This window comes from Strix uralensis, chromosome 6 (genome assembly GCF_047716275.1).
Source record: "Strix uralensis isolate ZFMK-TIS-50842 chromosome 6, bStrUra1, whole genome shotgun sequence".
In the NCBI taxonomy this organism is placed as follows: Eukaryota; Metazoa; Chordata; class Aves; order Strigiformes; family Strigidae; genus Strix; species Strix uralensis.
The window spans coordinates 38688251-38711532 of NC_133977.1; the positions used below are offsets into that span (position 1 = coordinate 38688251).

At 38.6% G+C, this 23282-nt stretch overlaps 1 protein-coding gene across 7 annotated transcripts in view; it reads left to right on the forward strand.

Moving 5' to 3' along the window:
• Window positions 1-23282, forward strand: part of THSD7B (thrombospondin type 1 domain containing 7B) — a 331460-nt gene that overhangs the window by 169668 nt on the left and 138510 nt on the right. For all 7 annotated transcript variants that reach the window (XR_012629528.1, XM_074873761.1, XM_074873766.1 and 4 more), the window contains exons 9-12: window positions 9563-9754; window positions 13212-13446; window positions 16025-16140; window positions 22445-22577. Coding sequence is in view for 6 of the 7 variants with exons in the window: in XM_074873761.1 (XP_074729862.1) it covers window positions 9563-9754; window positions 13212-13446; window positions 16025-16140; window positions 22445-22577 (676 nt within the window). In the remaining variant the exon portion in view is untranslated. The remainder of the gene's footprint in view (window positions 1-9562; window positions 9755-13211; window positions 13447-16024; window positions 16141-22444; window positions 22578-23282) is intronic.

Genomic DNA, 23282 nt, shown 5'->3' on the forward strand with positions numbered 1-23282 from the left:
TTCAGTTCTTATATTTGAAATGTGGTCTAAATGCCTCTTGACAGCCTTGACGCTTCAGGGTATTTAAAAGGGGGTGGGGGGTGTTCATGTGATTTCATTTACTGATTCTGTGTTTACCTTTAATCTAGTAGCAAAGTTAAAGTAATGGATCTCCAACAGGAGCTGGAAAACCTGTTAGGAAATGACTAGTTGCTATCTGTCTGGGCCCTTTAGGGTTCATACATCTTTTTTTTCTACTTTGGAGCAAATAAGGAATAGGTCAGCGTGGGAGGGCTGCTGCTGGTGCGGGTGCCTCTGTGCTTGACAAACAACATTTGTCTGAACTGCCAGCTCAGCACATGGTCCCAGCTTCAGCATCTCTGAGAAAGCCCCAGCTTGATGAAATTTTGACATCAAAGATAATTCCTTCTGTGTTTTCTTCACTTACCATCCGTTTACTTTGTCCTCTGTCATCTTCCTCTCTTGTCTTTCTGTGAGCCCAGGGCGTACTGTGAGGACACTAACAAAGCATGGGCAGTGGCCTTTCTTAGAAGTCTTTTCAATACAGTCTTCAGGTTGTAGCTTCACCACTCAATTTGGAAAAAATCAGCAGCTGTGTGTGCGTACACACCCTATTTTGTTTTTAAGCAGGAGAGTCAGAGACTTGTTTGATGACAACAGTCCAGCTCAGGTTGTGCCAGAGCCAGAACCCAGCTGCTGTGACCAAGCCCATCTGTATGTTCGAACTCTGAAAGGGTGCGGTGGTGGAGGGTCCGTGTACCTCACCGAGCACAGACCTCCTGGGGATGTGGTGTTCATATTCTGGAGGATGCTGCTCTGCTGGCAACACCCCATTTCCCAGGTTGGGATGATAACGTCAGCCAGCGCTGTGAGGATGCTTCATCTTGCTGTGTAAACATCCAAGCGGCAGTATCCATCTCCATCAGAAGCCTGGAGAAAGAGGGAAGATTTTTAATGAGAAATATTTTCATCAGCCAAGGAAAAAAAGAAAGGAAGCGGAGTGTGCTGCCTTATCTGGCCCAGTAACATCGAGAGCAAGCTTCAGGCAAAGTTGTGTCTCAAGGCTTCTGAAGAGTAATACACATAATTTTTTTGATGAGCTAGCAGGTCTGTTATTTGTCACCTTTTAATTACAATACCCAAATATAAGGTCGTGTGCTGCTTACTGAGAAAGTTTTCCTCATTGGAAACTATTTTTTGGTTTTTTTCCCAGCAAAAAGTATATTCACAGATGACAGTTTTTAGATTTCTTTTTTTTTTAAATGTTTCTGAGACAATTTGGACTCTGAATAATAATTGGGGAAAACAGTGATAGATTTTTTCTTTTTCCTTTTTTTTTTTTCCTTCCCCAAAAGAACTGTCAACTTTAAATCTGTGTAAACTTGCTGGAGACAGAAAATAACAGGAAACTCTTCTAAATGAACCTTTTTAGATCATCATAAGTGATTCCTACCTTTAAATTCTTCTGTTGATGCCATTGAAGCCAAGTTGTAAGCAGGATGAGGCTGTTGTTACAAGATAATCAGTGAACCAGTTCCAGAGGGTGGAGCAGTTTAGAGACCAAATGTACTTTAAATGGCATTAGAGGAATGATGCACTACTGACTGAAAATGTAGGCATTGTTATTAATGATGTAATTAAAGTTCTACCTCATGGGCAAAGTGGAAGCACACGGAAAATATTACTAATATTGTGTTTCCTACATTTGATTTATCCTCATTTTAAGTACTAAATGATCTATGCAAAATACAGTGGAAATTAAACACTCCTTCTAAAATTCACAACTTCATTATGTAAAAATGGTTCAAACTTAGGTCAGGGTACATTAGCCAGAAGTAACTTAACCCACCTGAAAAATGTCTAATGCAGTTTAGATGCATAGTTGATACTTGGCAAAATGGTGTGTACACTAAGAGGTTGTACTCAATAACCAAAGATCATGGTTTGCAATTTGCATTGCTTTTGTCAAGAACAGATTTCAGCAATTCATTTAGACCCTTGACTGATGATCATCTGTGTTACTGGGTGAATATTCTTCTTTATTGCCATCTTTTAAAAGCTATTGAATAGGACATCTTAATACCATTCTGTTCTGAGTTTTGTGGATCAATTAGAGACAAAATTGGAAAAGAAGCTTCTACTGTTAGTAGTAATAATAAAATTAAAAATAGCCTAGTATTCAGTCCTGCAAATTCTGAACATTTCCTGATAGACTGTGGAAACTCTCTGAGTTGCTTTATGAGATTAGGCCAGACTCTGCATCTGAACTAGAACATTTTGTGTTAACTGCTTCTAAATGAGCACTTAGTTGTAAGTAGTTGGCATAAATCTAATTTTAATTTACTGTTTTCATTTTCTTTTGCATTGATCCTCTTTTTGTAGAGATTCAATTGCAGACTTGGAGAAAGATGTTTTTCAAAGAGTCCAGATGGTATTTGCAATTATTTATTATCATTAGCATTCACTGTATCTGAAAACAAGACTTTTGCCAACTTAGATAAACCTCATCTGCTGCACTATTGTTTACAATTTTTCAGTGTCTTATGTTAATACAAACTCACTCTTGGGGCAATTTCTGGGTCTAGAATAGAAAAAGAGTCCGTTATTCCTCAATATATAGCAAATTGCTAACTTATTTCGGGGAAAATCGCTTGGATAACAGTCAGTCATAGCTTTTTGATGGCTGTGAGCAAGCCAGCAAGGTACATCATTCTTAAGAGTAGCATAATCAGAACAAAAATCATAATAAACGAGTAGGTATAAAAGCATTGCACTTTTCCATGTGTGCACACACAACTCCTCGTTTTGGGGTCACTTACTGTGGGAGAGCACAATTACTGTAGTTTGCCCTTTCTAATACATTCCTTTTAATTTTTTTTTTTTGAGTTTTGAGAGTGAAGATGGCACCTTAAGTATGCAAAAATGGAATGTTTAGAAATTTACATCTGTGGTGCAGTGGGAATAAAATGCCACCTTCTTTATTCTAAATTAAAATGCTTGAATTCCTTCACTAAAATTGTTCTGCCCCACTGCACAGATATGTAAGTTGAAGTGGACTGTATACACTATTGGAATAAAGAAATCTACTCATAATTGCTTTTTTCCTTAAAGTTTTGGAAAGATATGTATATTTTATAATATTTTAACACATTTGACTTATTTGTGTAATTGGTTTCTACAATATTTTGTGTTGATTAGCATTTGGAACAAAGCAGTATAGAGAAGAAAATAGAGGGACACCTGTTTCAATTATGCTACAGCACCAATTTCAACAATAAATCTTAATTGCAATCAGTCTTGATCGACCCACCTGTGTAGATTCCCTCATTTACAATGAGGAGGGATAATGGAGAAAAAAGGAAAAAGTGTAAAGAGAGAGAGGAAAAAACCCCAGAACACTAATATGGATTATGTTTAGTTCTTATACTTTATGTATTTAGATTGCTGTGCTATGTTAATTATTAGGAAGAGCAGCCTGAATTTCTATGCTCTTCTCTGGGAATACAGTGAACCCATGTTTACTTTCAGCTGCCACGTGAGCAATTTCTCTTAATTCAGGAGGGGTTGTGCAAACAGCTGCAAGGTGAAATTAATTTCGCTTTTATGCCCTAGCCCAGCAGGTGAATATGTAGCAAATTCCTTTAAATGACTACTTGTCTTTCTGTGTGGGATAGGAAATACATCCCAGCGATCCTCTTATGTAGGTAACCTCATGCAGCTGTGTTATTTTTTTTTTAACCTTGAGACTGGTAGCTGCTGTATAGTACTCCATAGATGTATACTGAGATGTTCTCTGCAGGCTTGGCAGCTGCTTGCTGATGTGCCTCCCCCCTGTGCTCACTTTCTTGGAGCTTCCTTAGATTCACAAATCAATTTTCTTATGTGCATTTGCATAAAGAGGGAAAACAGTTGTGGGTAAACAGTCCAAATTGCAGTAAGAGGGTGTATAGGAAAAAAAGCAGTATTCTTCATCATCTTTATCTCATAACCTCTGTTATGATCACTTGGACATAGGTAAGGGACAGGATCATGGCCAGTGATGCAGGGATTTGGGCAAGACTTCTGATTTTATGGTGATTTCATAACATATTTCCAGACACACTCTTTCTTTTTCATATTTATTCTCATTCCCTCTGTTTTTGATACTTTTTCACCTTTTTCTTCATTGTGCATTATGTGCTTAAAAATGTTTTTTTCACCCTTTTTCTTCATTGCGCATTATGTGCTTAAAAATGTTTTTTCCTTAATCTAATGCACTGTTTTTCATAGTTGCATTTTAGTTAAGTCTTTTGACTCAAATCCTCAACAATTGTCTCATCTATTCTTTTTTTTTTTTTTCCTGAGAATGATCCTGGTTGTATTCATGTTTATTTCCTCTTTTCCATTGTGAATGGCTTGTTCTTTGCTGCTTCATCTTTTTTCGTGATAGATCTTCACCTCCATTCTTCTTCATCACCATTGCATTCCTCTTCTCTGCTACGGGGCTCTGATAATAGTGATGGACCACTGCAATTAAATTTATTCCATACACCACTGCTTTCACTGACAAACTGACACCACTCTTCTCTCAAGTTCTTACCTGTTGACTGACATTAAGAAAAGTCAACCAGGAGCCAGGGTTTTCAGTGAAGTGTGACATTGGTCTCCTGGTGACAACTGAACACGGCAAGCCTTGGATGCTTTAAGGTATCACTAAAGCTGGTCATGCAACACAGAAAAAAACCTTGTGGTGATGTGATAAGATAAACACATTCAAAATGGTTATAAGAAATTTCTCTGATTGTTGTAGTTTGATTGTTATTGCTTTTAAATGTAACGTTTTTGTTAGCTGATGAGATGCCTAGGCCAAGATATTGTCAGCAGACAGCTTTCTCTGAACGCAATTGCCGTTAGCAAACTGGCATGCAGTCAATAGGAATTCTTCTGAATTTACTACTGTCTGTTGACATCTTATTCTGTTACAGGCAAGTATTTAATCAAAGTTTATTGTCATTCTTTTCTGAGATTTAAGTGGGATGTAAAATTTTATGATACGTGTAGTATTTTAGATGACAGCTTCATTATTTCCACTGAATAATTTGAAATGCTACAAGGAGAAATATTGATGTCAAACTGGTAATTGTCATTAAATATGCCGCATTTTTGCAGCAGTCATTTGTGCAAAAAATAAATTTCCTGAACTTCTAGGTAGCAATGCAGAACAGTCTGTAATGCAATTCCTTCATCTTGAGCCTTTCCTCAACATGGAGGTCGCTCAAGGCTTGACACACATCTGCAAACCTGAAATCTTCAGAATAATTTTACAAATTTTCCTTTTAAAAAATGAGGTATAGTGGTCAAAAGGAGGATACTCAGTTTGTTATTGAGTCGATTTTTCAATTTCTGCTGCCTGATGGGATTTGTATTTTTGCTGCTTTAGTTTATCCTGTCCAGTGGACATTCCCTTTTTCCTGAGCCAGGAGCAATGTCTGTGGCAGGAGTAATTAAACTGTGTCACAGGAGGATGGGTACACAGGTCACTGGGAAGAATGAGACCAGTGCACCAGAGCTGCAAGACATTAGGTAGAATAGACAGATGCGGTTTAATATTGAACTGATTAAGACTGAAACATTCCTGTTGATTCAGTGTCTCACCGTAGAGTGCAATATTCAGGAACATGGGAGTGGCTTTCCTTCTAGAATGGAAAAGACAATAAAGAATTCAGTTGCTGGAAAAAACAAGCTCTTTAGTTCAAGGAGGGTTTTATGTCATTCCTTGTTTTGTTTTCTGTCTTGGGAAGAATTTAATTTGCTTTTAGATGAATCAAAAATTCCACTCAGAATTGTACTTCATGTAGCTTCTCTGTTACCGTGTTAAGGAATCCAAATTAGGGACTGGTGCGTTAGGTAATGATCAGATCTCTCTGCAGAGCCTTCCTACCCTGCAGCAGATCAACACTCCTGCCCAACTTGGTGTCGTCTGCAAACTTACTGAGGGTGCACTCAATCCCCATGTGCAGATCCTTGATAAAGATATGAAACAGAACTGGCCCCAATACTGAGCCCTGGGGAACACCACCTGTGACTGGCTGCCAACTGGATTTAACTCCATTCACCAGCACTCTTTGGGCCCGGCCATCCAGCCAGTTTTTTACTCGATGAACAGTATACCTGTCCAAGCTGTGAGCAGCCAGTTTTTCCAGGAGAATGCTGTGGGAAACAGTGTCAAAGGTTTTACTAAAGTCTAGGTAGACAACATCCAGAGCCTTTCCTTCATCTGCTAAGTGTGTCACCTTGTCATAGAAGGAGATCAGGTTAGTCAAGCAGGACCTGACTTTCATAAACCCATACTGACTGGGCCTGATCACCTGGTTGTCCTGTACGTGCCGCGTGGTGGCACTCAGGATGATCTGCTCCATAACCTTCCCTGGCACTGAGGTCAGACTGACAGGCCTGTAGTTTTCTGGATCCTCCTTCTGGCCCTTCTTGTAGATGGGTGTCACATTTGCTAACTTCCAGTCAACTAGGACCTCCCTGTTAGTCACGACTGCTGATAAATGATGGAAGGTGGCTTGGTGAGCACTTCTGCCAGCTCCCTTAATACCCTTGAGTGGATTCCATCTGGCCCCATGGACATGTGTGTGTAAAGACTGTAGAAAGATTAGAAAGATTATTCAGAATATCTGAGATAGGAATTACACCTTCAAGGTACTGGGTGGGCAATTTTGAAGCTCTGGAGAATTTAATAGCCTCTTTAAATCTGTGACAATGCATAAAGCACACTTCAGATATATCCTGTACTAGTATTTTTCATGGAAAATGAAAGATTATTACCTCCCTTTGTAGCGTACGGTAGTTTTCTGAGAATTCTCTGCCAGGCGGCTGGTACAGAAGAACATTCCCCTTCTGCAGTAATACAAGCCAGTAATTAAACCTGAACACGGCAAATAGAGCTATAAAGTAAATCAAAGTGAGTGTTGAATTGTGCCTTCATGCACTGGGTGGTAAACTCTTTATAACAAAACTCAAAGCTTCCTTTCTTTGCTGAAGAGCCATGAATTGCAGCCTCTGTTTGCAGCGTTACTGTTGCTGTCACCTGCTGTAAATCCAGCATGAAAAGAAATCACGGAGGAAAGAAGTGGAAAGTGCATTTTGCTCCTTTGCCTCCCATCCCCACAGGGTGGTCGCTTGAAAATCTGTGGCACCTGGGCTCATGGGTGGAGAAAGCCACCCCAAAGGAGATCCAAGTGTTTTAAACCATCTTGTGAGTGGAGTGACCTGGATTTTGTAAAGTCAGATTAAATCAGTGGAAAGGCCCTGCTGTCTTTCAGCAAGTAGGGTTTTCTCCAATGCTTACATTTCTAGCACAATCTGATTGGTGGAAAAATTGAGCTAAATCCAGAATTCGGTGAACTGCATGGTACTCCATGCCATAAAATCTGTATATAATGCAGATAACCTCTTGCATGGGTGGGGGGGCACCCTTGCAGGGCCACTGTCCCATCTCATCCCTTCTCATTCAGAAGCCTGTCACTGACTGTTCGCATGCTTCCCTCTAAGTGTCAGAGATGGGAGAGCAGGACAGATATTTTACCTACTTCACCAAAGCATATAATCTCTTGATGTGCTACTGTACCATTGACTCCTAAAATCACGCCTGCTCAGGATGCCCTCATGTTATCTGCCACTGTACAGACAGGCTGTCAAAATATTAGCAGGGATTTTGACGCTAAAATGACTCAGGAAGACAGCTGGAATAAGGCTTACAGGTTTATTTGGTAGTTTTATATTGTTTTTCTCTAAAGCTAGTTCATAGCATTATGTGAGCATCCAAAGCAGCAGTGGTGATAATGGACTAGTTGAAACGAATGATGGATTAAGCTTGGTTTGCAGGGGTGCCAAACGCAGTACCAAAGGATGGGGGCTCTCTGTAGGGAGGGTGTTGTTTTGCATTTTCTTATTGAGTAGACTTAAAATAATAGTGTAAAGATGGGGCATATCAAGCCTTTCCTGATGAACACAGGCATGTGCAAGGGAAAGGGAGTGTAAAAATAAAGTATTTTTAAACATATCTTGCAGTCTGATTGCCTGCTAGATTCTCTGTTACTTCTCATAATATGCTTGAAAAGTTTTATTTGTGCCTCGAGGGTGATGAGCCTGTCTTCATTTAGGGATGCAACCGCAGATAATACCACCATGCTATTGACAGCTTTATGCACTCTCACTAGCAGCCTGCCTTTCTTATTTACTCACTTGTATATGTTTTGCCTTGCAAAATCAGTATGGTTTTCTACCCTCCTAGTTATAATTGCATCCTGGGCCACCTTGTTACAGAGCCTGTTCCTGTAGCGTGAGGTGAAAGAGCCAGTTGGTTGCCATTATAAATTTTTTTTTTCCCCGTACATATAATTGAGCCTGGATAGTCATTATGTTTTTTCCTAGGTTCATAATTACAGAAACCTTGAAGGAGAGCTTTGTAACTATTATAAGGGCAAAAGAGGAGGTAACGTTTAGTGTGAGCTTGTTGTTTTAAACAGGTAGATTTGAGCTTCCAGAAATTTCGGACATGCAGCTGAGAATTCATGAAGGTCCAGAAACACTAAGCCGTAGAACAGTGTAACAAAGTCAGTCATGTCTGTTCATCACTTAAATTATACTTGTAAGCTACTAGATGTAATTCAGTACTAAAAGAGTTATGTTTTATGAATTCTTATGAATTATGATGTCCTGGTAAATTCTATGTAATTACTAAAATTACTGGACATTTCCTTTGTTATTTAAAAAACCCTATATTTCATTTTGCTTTTTAAAAACAATAGATTTGTGTGTTGGACTCCACATGCCATCCCTCATGTGCTTTGTTTTGCTGCTCCTTCTGCCAGCAGTTCTTCTGGTTGGTAGGTTTTTCCCCACCAGTCCCCAATGTCCTACCTTCTTATTGAAAGGGGTTTTGGAAGGATGCTCCTCATCAGGAGGTATGCTTTGGCCCAGGTCCCTTGGTTCATCTCCAACAGAAAGTACTTCTCCTTGGATTGGAGTGGTCCAACAGATCCATAATTTTGGATCCCCTAGTTTTTTGGTGAGAAGCAGAGTCAGAAATAACAGTGGTTCATTCTGGTGAGGTTGCAGGAGAAGGACCAAAACATCTATCGGACCCTTCTCTGGCCTACAGGCAAAAGTGCCTTCTGTGGGGACCTGCACAATTTGTATTGTGGGAAATAGGTTCTGTAGGTGGAGATTGCTGGAAAATACGGGGCAATTATCATCAATTCTGTTGATAATTGATATTACAGCTTTCTGTTGATTGAATCATCTCATTCCTTGTGTTTGCCTGCTTTATGAAGTGGACTGCAGCCAAGATGTCACACAGAAAACTTAAAACACATTTTTTCCTTTTTTGCTTTTCTGAAGAAATACTTTAGTTGTTCAAATATTACACTTTCAAGCCTGAAGCCTAACCACGTGCCCTTTTGTTCCATGGGCAGGCAGGCATTTGACATAAAGTTAGTCTGCTTGATGCAGACGGTGGATATTGAACCAAGCTGGGCCTTCCTCCATGTCTGTCTTGTTTTGTTTGCTCCAGGTGAAGAAGTATCACATCACCTCTGCTCAGAGCTTCCCCGTCCTGAAGTTGTAGCTTGTGAAATCCCTTGTGCAACAGACTGTGTCATCAGTGAGTGGTCTCCGTGGTCCCCATGTTCCCACTCATGCTCCAGTAAAAATGCTGAGGGCAGTCAAAGCAGGAGTAGGTCCATCTTGGCCCTTCCAGCTGAGGGTGAGTGATAAACATTTTTGGATAATCACTGTTTGTTTGTTTAATGAATTGACTTGCATTCCTCAGCCAAGCTCTGTTTAGATCAGAGCTAATCCTAATACTGTAGCAATGAGGAATAATACTTAATACTTGTCTGTACCCTTATATCTAGCGACTAAAAGATCTTTATGCGCTTGAGTTACTGCATGTGCCACTTAAAGAAATTCTGTCACAGTTCAAAATTATTTACTTCAGCCTGTGTGTTACTGTCTATTGAAGGCCAGTCTGGGTGTGAATTTACTTCAGGAGAGCTATGTCCTATACTAATGAATTGCTGGATGACACAGACTCATCATGCGAGTGTCTTTATATAGGAACATATTAGTACTGATTTAGAAAAGAACAGTGAGCTGTGAAAAATGAGGAAATACGAAAGGACCCGTTTATTTGATTAGTGCAGATCTAGAATCTATTGACCTTCTTATTTTTCATTTGTAGTAAGTAAGTATCTCTTGATGAATACATATATAATTTCCTCTGGATCTTTATGGACAAATCCTATATCTGGATTTTTACATAACATCAGCAATACATTTACACAAACTCTTTTGTATTAGAAGTGTAGTCTAACTACAGTTAGACATGGTAATTCATTTATGTGTTAGTTTGTTACACAGGATTTTAAAGGTATCGCATCAAGTGCATAAAAATTCTTTAGACTAAAGTCTTGTTGACAGAACAAAAATATCTACTATTGTCAACACTATGTGCAGCTAATGCAGCAGCAAAAAACTTCTAGATGCAAGTCTAGTTTAGGACAAGCTCTGTTAAGTGCGATTTTGTAAATTATCATTAAAGCCATCCACTGTTTCTGGGGCAGTGTAAGGACTTGAACTGGCAAACCCTTACTCATGTGAATGGTCTGTATTCCCATAAATATCCTTATAAGCACTTGCAAAGAAAATTGGGATCTTTCAAGAAAACTGCTATATAATTGTCGGTTGAATAAGAATACTACTAAAAAAGTCTGTGAGCTAGAGAATATTTAATATGAAAAATACGGTTGGCTTCATGTTTTCCATGGAAGTAACAAAATGCAAATAACAGGTAAACATGGAATTATGAAAGTGAAGTGTTGAAGAAGTGAATTCTGGAAGTACATAAGCTCAGTCATCTCAACCTGAAACACACTGAACTAAAATGACGTGCTTTGAACTGAATACTTTTAAGTTTCTCAGGAAGGAATAATCAACTATTAAAATCAGATGCCCCATCTCTTTCTGTACATCTTTAGCAATGAGTATAATGGTTTGCTATGCAGATTCACACATCTGCATACAGGTAAATAGTGACTGATTTGAATTTGTGGAGATTGGAAGTTGATTTAATACCCCTATCTCTGCAGTACTAAGGCAGTGTTGTTACCTACTTTCTCTGACTTTTATACCCAGCTCACAGCTGAGCCACTACTACAGAGCTCTGATACCTTTGCAAGTGACATTTCATTTGTCCTCTATCAACTGAGGCAATGTTAGCCATGGTTCTGCTGTCTGAGGACTTCTGGATGCCATCTCACAGGCTGATTTCCGTTCAAACCCTTGGGTTGTTTTCTCCAAGCTGTTCACCAGATCCCAGAATATGATAACCAGGAGTCTGTTGATGAAACTAGAGGGGCTTGGTTTAAGTCAGGTTTTAAAAGATATTTCTTTATGCAGCAAACTTCTGAAACTTGGTACAGGAGGAGATTGTGGAGGCAAGCAGTCTCAACAGGTTTAAAATGAATTAGGGGAATGGGTGAACATCAGGTCCATATAAAGTCTGTAAATGGCTACTAGAATGGCTAGGCAATGGCGTGCTGTCCTGCTTTCCTTGTACAAAAGTTGTCAATGAACTGCAGAAAGTAGCCAGGCTGTTGTGCTTTTTATAAATGACACCTCCTGCTTGCAGTTTTGCAGGCAGTCTGCTAGGTTGGATGGATCATGTGCTATTTTTTATTATCTTAAGTTAAAACTGCCTCATTATTACTTTTCCTTATTTAGGAGAACTTCCTTGCCATGGGTATTCTTGGAGAAAACACCTTAATTTTTCCCTGGGAAGCTCAAAATTTGAGTTAGATCTTTTAAATTTTTTTTTTTCTTTTTTCCTAATGGACCAGGCATTTTGCCATTTGCTACTTTTTTTTTTTAACATGTGGTCAAACACACAAGAACAATAACTGGTCTGCATTTTTCCTGCCAAGTCAAAATCTTCAGAAAATAAGTTACCTGGGGCATTTTCTACTCCATCATCATGCTAAACATTTCTGAGACTGAACACTATGTGGAACAGTCCATTTTCATGAAAAGATGAATGGTAATGTGACATGATTATCCAAATCAGTGTGCTAAGAAATTTCTATCTCTCTTTCTTTTCTTAGTACTATTCATTGTGGCCATTTGGGGTCATACCTTATTTGAGAAGGCTCAGTCCTGCAAGGCAGTAGGCATCCCTTCGAGGAGCAATATACCTTCATCTCCTGTTGATTTTAGCAGGGTGTAAAGGTGCTCTGAACCTTGTGGTATCTGGCCCCAACACTTCAGGTCTTTCAAAACCTGCAGCACTTTGGCCATGTCACGTTGCCAGATTCTCCCTCCAGGAAGAGAATGGTTTTGATTTTAGTAATTTTTACTTATTTCTTCCTAAAATGACAATGCTTACTGTTAAATTTCACTGCATTACTCCTTAGCTTTTGAGCTACGAACATCTGCTGCTTTTATGGGATAAATTCAGGCTGATGGCTAGAATGTTAAAGCTTCCAGGGAGTCTGTTCAGACTCCTGTACTTTATGGATTTATTACCAGTTGTTGACAAAGTACAGTAGCTTAGCAAAATCTTTGGACACCAATTTGAATGATGTTGCTTCAGAAAAGTGAAGGCTTTGTACTCAAAACCTATCTTTCAAGTTTCCCCCCCTTGATTTGCAGATGTGGGTATCATTTGATATGTTCCTCCATTGGTACAGTTCAGCACCCTCTACAGCTCAGCTCTTTAAGGCAACATGTGAATAGAGTTCAAACATTAGAAAGAGATGTTCCTCCTTGGGAAATTAGCAAGGAGAATGAACATAAAAATAATGTTTAATTTGTCTTTAAACCTAATTGCATGTTTGCTGAGTGATACTGGCATTTAAATGGAATTAACTTGGCTGTGTGTAGGAGTATCAATAAGGTAACTCAGAAATATACTTTGCCTATTTCTGTTTTCATTATGCGTTGGAATACAATTTTATGCAAGGCTAGTTTAATGGGGAAACAATATTTTAGAAGGTTGTTATTGCAGCCATAAAGGTCAACAGCTTTATTTAAGCTTTATTTATTTATTTATAATGGGGGGGGGGAATAAGATATTAAGCAAACCTAACTTTTATAGTTATTTTTCAATGTCGTCTTTTTGCCACACACCATATGATAAAACATGGTGTTCTCTTGACTCTTTCCAGGTGGAAAAGCCTGTCCCCCTGACCGAGCCCTGCAGGAGCACCGTGCCTGTAATGATCACCCGTGTGTGCATTTTTTCTGGGAAACTTCTCCCTGGAGCCCTTGTTCTGAAGACGTGCTGGTAACTGCGCTCAATGCGACCATTAATTGGAGCGGAGAAGCCACTTGTGGAGTGGGCATACAGACAAGGAAAGTCTTCTGCATGAAGAGCAGTTCTGGCCAGGTCACACCTAAAAGGTATGTAAAGAAATCTTATTAGTGATTATTTGTAGTTAATACATTACATATGAAAGCATTTTCAGCTGGCGTAGAGAACCTGCAGCTTTGAAAATAATTTCCTTTCAGGACTAATTCTCCAGCTACTACTCCATCACTACTATGAAAGGGATACTAATATGTAACAAAAATAAATAGCTAGCCCATTTTTAATTTTCTTTGTAAATCCAAGCAAAATGCGTGTTTTTAGTAGAGTAGATTTTTTTTTGCTGTAGCTCGTCTGTTAATCTAATTTACAGATTTCTGCAAATATTTTTCCTGAAGGACAGGTGTGAGGAAAATATAAAGTACATCTGAATATAATGCTCATCAATACATTATTAACAATGCTCTAATAAAATAGAAAAAGTAAATCAAGTTTGCATTATATTATACAACAATAAGGCAGAATCATGTGTGTTCTGTAGCATTCAGTTGATTCATATACCTTCTATACTGTGATACCAACATGAAAAAATTATATATTCTACAGTAGAAATATTCTGAATTTTGCTTTGCTTTACTAAATGAGGAAAATAAGTAGCACAGATGTTTTCCCTAATATCAAAAAATCAAGACATTGCTAATTACTTTTTGCACTGTTAATGAGTCTAGAGACTTACAACCGAGTTTCATTTTTTACTGTAGTTCTTAAAACAGTCCTGTTCGTATAAGCAGACTGTGTTGATTTCAGTAAAGTTAATTAAAATTCTTGAGGTTAATGGATTAATTAAATAAAAGGAAAGAAATTTAGTGTTCATCTATATCTAGAATCCACTGATATGCTGTAACTTTGCCTAATGAAACATACTGTTTATAGAGCTATATAATGTCTAAAATAGTTGTTTGCCCCTTCCACTTTTGAGATGGTGTAAGGGGAAATGGAACTGAAGAGGATAAGTAAATACTTAAGTACTTGAACTAAACCAGAGTTTCAGTGGTGGAAAAATCCTGCCAAAAGAAGAAATCTGTGTACCAGGGACTTCAGAAGGGGTCTCTCCTTGGCTTTGGTGTGGTAGCTTCAGTGCTGTGGTGTTCCTCATGTAATGGAAGTGGCTGGATCAAAAAGGACTGCTGAGTCCTTAAAAGAGCTTCTTACTGAAATCGTTTTACTGCTGTGCTGTGTATTGTTCTTACGGTGATAATTATCTTAAAAATAAAAGCCTTAGATCTGTAGAAGTTTTTAGGAAGATGGTTCCAAGTGAAGGAATAGAACCTCTGTGTTTCAGAATTAACCTCATTTCTGTCCGGGAAGGTCTGGACCGGTCTGGTGCTGGGGTGGAGGGCAGCCCTCCTCGCCATGGGCACCAGCTGTGGCTATATTATATTTTATGTCTGAGTTGATGAAAACTGACCCAAAGTAATGTTGGCTTTAGAACTGCTGTGGTGAAAGTCTACTGTTAATATGGCTTCAAAAATGGAATACTTTATGTAAATAAATAATTTGTGTGTTGACATACTGTTCTGTTTTATATTCTGCATTTTTGTTGATTTCATGAAGAAAAATTACACTGTATCCAAAGAAGGTGCAAGGCACAGCAAGTCAATTAAAACTAAAATTTTAAAAATATTTCAATGTCTTCTGTTAGATAATAGAAATCTGCCCTTTAGGATAATCATGCTTAATGAGAAGACATATCTCTTTGTATTTATTTTCTTTTAAATTATACCTCTAAGTATCTTATTACTATCTCAGTAACAGGAGCATGTCTTTAAGGTCTATTTTCTTTCCTACTAAGGTTTAGTGGCATATTCCTCTTTCAAATGGGATCATTTTGGGTTGCATGCACTGCTAAGTATTTTCGAGCGATCTTTCTACTAGAAATTAATAAAAATTAAAAGAGAGTAATTCTCTTCTGTCCCCCCACTTGAAATGCAAGATCTGCCTGATCCCAGAAAATTGTCCCTTTTTCACCCTTCGAATTTTTATGTATTAACTGTCTGTGTCTGAAACTTTTATTAGACTATGCATGACATATTTTTCATTTAGGATTTAAAAATGAATAAAAAAAAATCACAGAGCTCTTCTTACTATACTATGTTGTACAACTTTTTAAATAACAATCAAGGCCTCAATCAAAGCTATTAAACTATAACACTTTAAGCTATTTTTGTGTTTCCTAGGGGTTGAAAGTGGAAGAATATCACATCAATCCTTACACACAGTTGCAAGTGGTTTGAAGACTGTTGCATGTTGTGTTAAAACAGGAGTACTTTATAAACATAAATTCTCGCTTTCTTCAGTAATAAGTATGTCTGGTTTGCTTCAGTAAGCTTTGTATTTTAGGTGTTATAGACAGATTTACATTTAGGTTGTAGTCATCAAGTCAATCGCCACATTTTTTTTTAATTATTATTAATATTTTCTAATCTTTGAAGTGTACTAAATTCGGTTGGGTTACATGAGTGCAAAGGAGAAGATAAACGAGGCTTGCTGTGACCAGGAGTGATGTCTTTGGTATGGCAGTACGCTCACAGCCCTGTGAGAGTTTTAGGAGTAAAATGTTTCTGTGTAGTTTTAATTTTTTATTATATTCTGTCTTTGTGTTTGGATTGATAGATGTCCAGAGTCCATCAGACCTGAGACGGTGCGGCCATGTCTCCTCCTCTGCAAGAAAGACTGTGTTGTTACACCTTTCAGTGAGTGGACTCGCTGCCCAACAGCATGTCAGTCTGGTAAGCCTTTAAGAAGAGGTCAGAATTTTGGGGAAAAATTAGAGAATTGGCTTAGAAATGTGTGGTTGTTGTAGTTCACATCAGTCTAATAATTTTTAGGGCATTCATCTGAATGAGTTTTGGACTTCGGGTGTTGTTGACAGTGATGCTGTTAGCAAGGGGTGGGATCCTCGTGAGCAGATTCAGAGACGTAAGTTCTCTACCTGGGATAAATTCCTTCTGGGCTTCTGCCTTCAGAGTCATAGGTTCAAGGTCCTAATGTTGTGTGGTTATACATGGAATTGCTACATTATATGAAATTCATTTCTCTTGACCAACCTAGATGTACGTACAGGGTTGTGTAAATAACTCCTATGCTTTGTGGTTTTTCAAGGACCACACATTTCTTTGATCTAGTTGGTTAGCTTTTGGACACTAAGTGTTTAGCAAAGTTTCTTTATAATGATCTAGTGTTGTTTTTTGTGACAAATTTGTGTGTTTCATTAATTGTTCAGATGAAAGCCTTATCAGAATATTTCATTATTGTTGGTGGCTTCCTTGCCCTTCAAAGATTCTCAGTGGATGCTCTAGCATAGCCCTTGTTAGATTTTACAGAAAAATGAGTTGCTTTCTAAAACAGTGACTCCTGTTTTAATTAGCAATTTATTTTTAGACTTTAAATGAGCTGCCTATGAAGAAGTAGAATAAATTACCTGGTAAATTACTTTGTTTATTAAATAATAGTCTACAATTAAAATGAGAAGAAATTAATTATTTAACCTCCTTGGCAGTGTTATCATTTTAATATAATTCTAAATTAAAACTTCTTAGATGGGGGTGTTTGCTTTTTGCTAAATCTGTTATTGATATGGCTGCATTGCAAGATTATTTTTTTTTTAATTTACATTGCACAATTAAAACCTCAGGACGATAATGAAATTTCAAAACCACTATACATATGTGAGTTGTTAGTTGTTTTTTTTTTTTAATAGAAAAGTTGTATTTAATGAAAACAATATACAGATGGTGAATTACTAAGCAGATCAAGCAGGAACAGGTATTGCCTGGCAGATTTAAAATTAAATGTGTACCAGCATAAGATCAGAGCTTAGACAAACAAGCAATCACTAAATCAGCTTTACACAGAACTTTACCAGTTAAGCTGTTTGTAGTTTATCTGAGAAAATGCGTCCAACTTTACTATCTAACAATAAAAAAGCTGACATTTTCCCTACATTTAAATGTCATCAGACAACCAGCTGTCTTCTGCCGAAGGATTATCTCATACCTCAGAAGTGTAGACAGCGGTGAACTTAGGGCAATAACAGATGGATGGACAACATAATTCACAAAAGAAGTGCAATTGAATCCAGACACCTGTTGGTGAGGCAGGAACAGGGAGGTTGTTGCAAGTTATTGATTCTCTGCCATTTCAGATACTTAAAGGTGACAACTGTCTACCACACTCTTCTATAATATATCTGTTTTAATGGGTCTTTGAGGATGAATCGAAACAAGAATCAAAGAATCAATATAGAGGTTTCAGAATATGAAATGGTTTGGATGAGCAGCATGTAGATTCTCCTCTGTCACCTGCTTTCCTGGTGGTGAAGGTGTCCTCGGAAGGTAACTGCTTTCAGCATGGGTGATGTGCTCTCTGGTCTGTCAGCATAGATTTAAAACAGGGAGAGTAAAAAAAGCAAACACCTGACAATAAATAACATTTTTCATCTTCCTCCTGAAAATAGATGGTACCTATAAGTACCTCTCCTCTCTGGGCATTGGTTGTCCAGGGGGAAGGTTAGAAATTTCACTGTTGCTTAGTTCTCTGTACAAGTTTACATGAAATGTTAGGTAGTAACTGTCCTATTTATTTCCACATGCCTTAAATCAGATTTGAAATGAAATGGGGTAAAAGCGGATAAAATGCATGGCGTGCCACGATAAGAAATTCCAATGACCTCTACCTTGTGTCAGACAGTTTCGGTCAAGGATCTGCCACTTCCAGTTCTCAAAAACAACCAGAGTTGGTCAAAGTTAAAGACTTACCCCTTCAAAAGCCCTTATCTGCACAAAAATACTGGAGACAGCTCTGATTTTGGCGACTAAAATCTTGGAGAGTCTGCCCTTATTATTTGTGTGCTCAGAGTCTTGTGTTGACCAGACTCTGCCTTTCCATCTGGTCAGGAACAAAGAGTATGAAGCTGAATGTTTCCCATTAAACCTGGACCAGATATAGCACACTTTACAGTAGTGAACAAAGATTTTGTCCCTTGCCTGAGAATGGTGATGCACCTTTCTAAACCTGGGACAGGGTACTGGGGAAGCAGAGGAAGGAAATGCAGAGGAAGGAAAGATGCAAGAGCAGGGGAGGAATGAGAAGAGTGGATTGACAGGAGGAGTCATATGGCTCTGTGTGTAAGGAGAGGACACTGGAGGCTGGTGGGACAGGGAGGTGGGAGTGGAAACAGAGGTAAAGCACCCCCAGAATTCTCAAACAGCGTTATCTGATTTGCAAAGTCAAGGACATAGGAAGTTGAGATGGTCTTGAGATCCTGAGGCTTGATTTTTTTAGGAGGGCTGGCAATCATAGCCATACTTGAAATCAGCTGAAGTTCAGCTTTAAAAGGACAGTCCTACATAATGCTAATACTCTGGAAAATCAGGCTATAGCAATTTTAAATGAGATATAAAAATTATGTTCATTAACATTTGTAAGGAATGCCATAGAAAAGCCAATGAGGAAATTCAATTTTGAAAATGGGGTTTGAGTAATGTGCAATAAATGTTGAGGATAATTTAGTTTCTTGAGGTGGAGAAAATTACTGTGGAAAGCTCATTTAGATTTGGTACTGATTAATAGGAAGGAAATGGCTAAAATTCTAATGGTGGTAGATAATTTGAATGAAAATCATCACAAAGTGATAGAGTTCACGATTCTTAGGAGAATGGAAGGATGGCAATATCAGCAAGACATTTTAAAAAAAGATAGACTTCAACAAACTAAGCGAATTGGTATCTACACCTCTTGGGAACGTGTTCTATACAGACAGGAGTGTAGAAGACCTGGAAGTTACCAAGAAAGACTGTAAGAAGGGCTGAAGCCCTACTGGACTCTTTCTATCCTGAAACTATTATAATAGCAAGCCAGTAGCACAGGGGAACATGTGTGGGTCTGTGTATGACTTGCATGTTCAAGCTTCAGATCATGAAGAGAAAACATCAAATGCAGCTAGAGAAGCCCTTTTTTAATCTCTTCTCATCATCAGAGTTGTTCAAAATCTTGTTTAGTTTTTGATTGTCAAATTGTTCACAAAAATTAGAAACAAGAAGTAGAGAATGCAAATTAAGCTCTAGGAGGATATTATAATACAAGAATTACATAAATGGATTAAAAGTAAGGGGAACTGAATGAAATAATGTCCATTACTTTGAGAAACGAGGGAAACAACATGGAGAATATGCAATTGCTGCCGTTGTTTCCTGTCTGAAGCCAGGAGAGGAACGGACTAAAGAATAAGTATTTCCATAAATCAGATGTTCCCATGTCAGTAGGACTGTGTGAATAGAGAACGAAGTAATAAAGTAAGGCTAGAGCATCTAGTGACTATCTGCTGGGTAAGAAATTGCTAAGTCCTGAGAAACTAACTAAAACTCAGTAACACCAAGGCAAACCAAACCAACCAACCAACCAACATCCTACCTCTCACTCTGCCCCCTGCCAAAAACAAAGGTCAAGGAAATTGTAGATTTTGTTATGCAGAAAAACACAAGAACAAGTTATTACTGAAGATAGAAACATTTCCAGAATCAGATTCTAATAAACTAGGCAGTATGGAATTACTGAGAACAAATCATTCCCCAAAAATTTAATCTCCTTCTTTTTGAGAACATAGCTGCTCTAATTAAGGGAAATGGAAGATTTTTGACACATTAAACTTTTATCAGGAAGCTGAGGAACAGTGACTTGAATTAAATCACTGTTAAATGTGTACTCAGCTGCTTGAAAAATCTCACAGTGGATATCACTGTGAAAAGGGTCTTTCTCTGTCTCCTTTACTGCCTGCCATCAGGTATTGGTACACATTGATAAGATCCCGTGAGGCCTCTCTAGGCTGAAGAGTCCCAGCTTTCCTGGCCTCTTCCTGTGTGTCAGATGCTCCAATCCCTAAACAGTCTTTGTGAACTTTCAATGGATTCACTCCAGTGTGCCCATGTCCTCCTTCTCCTGGGGAGCCCAGAACTGGACATGGCACCCAGTTGTCTCACCAGTGCTGAGTAGAGGTCCCTCAGCCTGCTGGTGATGCTCTTCCTGACACAGTCCAGGATGCTGTGGCCTTTCTTTGCTGCAAGGGCACATTGCGGCCTCATGGTCAGCTTGTCGATCAGGACTCCTACGTCCTCTCTGCAAAGCTGCTTCCAATCAGTTGGCTGGTAGATGTCCACTATTCATGATTGAACCTGAACGTGAGCCAAGAGGAGTCCTACAGAAAACTCTTCTTGCCCCAATTCTATGTGATAGTTGTCTGAACATCTTGCGTGCCTGAATAATAACATTAGTGGATGGTGCAGAGCTGAAAGAGGTAGCAAACACAATAGACAATATATTAAATAATACTGAAATAATTGAGAAATTTCCCAAAATGTGACTTGGGAAGGAAGAATTGATTGCACAAAACCAGAATGGGAAGTAAAGACATCAGTACTGTCTCAGGCACGTCTGGATACAATGGACTACAAAATGAATGAAAGACAACAATTTGAAGTGCTAAAACTCATATTGGGCTTGTCAAACTCATGGGCATGTTGTATGTAAAGCACCGGAGGTGTTACTATATTGTGCGCTGGTGTGGCTGCAGGTGGGGTTCCTTGGGCAAGTGAGAGGTAATTGAATAGGACCTATGAAAAACTGGGTTTGCTTACTTTAGAGTGGGAAAGACTTAGAATGGATACAAGCCCTTGAAATTTCATAAAGGTTATGCATCAGATGATAGGGATAAACTTTTTTAATATCTAGTGGACAGAAGATAAAAAAGGTTTAGCTTAATTCACAGGAGTGATGACTTGGGCTAGATTTTAAGAAAAGGCTCTATGTGAGGCTTTATGGGCACTGTATCAGGCATCTGAAAGGGCACTGTAGGAAGCTGTGGAGCTGCCTCAGGTAGAGGCTGTTAATGAAGCAGGAGGGGGATTGCCCTGGATGCACTTACCCTGCCTCAGGGTAGCAGCTGGGATGAGCAACCTCCTGCCAGGTCCAAAGTCCCTTTGCATTGATCTCACAGGAATAGCATGTGTGTGAGTGAAAGCTTGTATAACTTGATATTTTTAGAGCCAACCATTTTTACTGGATCTGTACTTGTACTTTGTGTTCATGGTGTGACTTTTCCTAAGTTTTCCTTCTACTCTAATGCACTTCAGTCTTGCTACTGCAGCTTTGGCCTTATCTTCAGTTCAAAAAATAATATTCATAAGTGGGCTAATTTATACACCACTTTCCTCTCTAGGACAAATTTCATGAAGTCTGTTATTAAAAGATGTTTGCCTGGTCTGGAATCCTTTATGCAGTTCTGCTGAGATCCCTTTTCAGTTTTCTAGCATCTGTTTTTGAAGCATGAATACAGTACCCAAAGAGTACTGATGCCATACACGGTGGTTAAACCAGCTCTCAGTTTGTATTCACCACATACGCAGGCAAGGATTGTATTTGTTTTAGCTATAGATATATAGATAAATCTTATCCTCGTCTTTCGTGCTGCATTCTGTACTGTGGATCTTGTGAACTGTGTTTCTAGATGGATTGATCTTGCATCGACTCAGGTTAAGTAGAGAGTTAGCCTCTGTTGGTTGCAATGGTTTTCCTATCAGGAAGTTATCATCTATAATTTCCATACACAAAAAGATGAGTTACTGGTAGTAGCCTGAGACTTCCAGAATGTGTTTTCAGAAACAAAGTCTTCCATTATGATAGTTTAGTTTTTTGAGTTTCATTCTTTTGTCCTGTTCAGGTGTTTAAGTATTTGCTCATACTTATTTTCTTGTCTGATTTGATGTTCTGTTAAGTAGACGTTCTTTGATGCAACTCTTAGGCTGTTGATATATCAACCTTCCAGGCATTGTTCTGTTGAACTACTAGCATTTTAAAAGTAAAAGTAATGGTAGCTTTTGATCTAAAGTACCATTCCTTCCCTTCTTTGGGTAGTGCCAGAGTGCTCATAATTTCAAAATATAAATGAAACACAAAGTATTTTTTTTGACTAAGACAGCTAGATCACTAAATTGGGGTGCCAACTGTGTCTGGTAGGCAATTTTTTTCTTTATTTTACAGGCAATGCCACTGCAGTTAAGCAGTCCCGGTATAGGATTATCATTCAGGATGCTGCCCATGGGGGACAGGCATGCCCGGATACCTTGTATGAGGAAAGAGAATGTGAAGATATTCCCGTCTGTCCAGTGTACAGGTAAAAGGTGTTAGTCTGGAATCAGTCTCTTGCTAGTAGGTGTCTGCTTCTCCAGAAATGACTTGTGCAATTGTCCTGCACAATTTTCACCAGAAAACAACATAATATTGGAAAATGCAGTTATAAACAAATACCGTACCTTTGCAAAATGTGTAAGAGTAGAGTTCAAATTGGAGATTTCAGTAGATCTGGCATTATCAGAACAAGCACCACTAGACACAGCTCCTACAAATGGTAACCTCAGGGTTCGATGTGTTTAAGGAAGCTTACTGGGAACTCCCTGCTCAGTGTATCAAAAAATCAATGTAAGCTATTTTGGGACCACAAGCACTCAACTGCCTTAATCGTAATTGTATGCTTATTGCAGAAACTCCTGTCTTTTCCCCTGATGCTCTTACTCCAGTGAATAATATGCACTTTAAAAAATTCTGATTAGACAAATAGTACAATAGGGCAATTACTCACCACTCTTCATTAATATTCTGTGACCCATCTGTTATAAAATATTAGTAAATAGAAAAGCATTATATCTTTGCATATAAATCTCCAGCCCACACATCCTGTAGGACATGGTCTTGGAGCAGAGCGGAGAACTGAAGGTGGTACCAAAGCAGGAGTCACACCACTCAGCTCTGCCTGGCTCTGTACCACAGAGCACTATGGAAAGCTGCTTTCTCGTGTACCTCACTGCACACATCCTAGCGT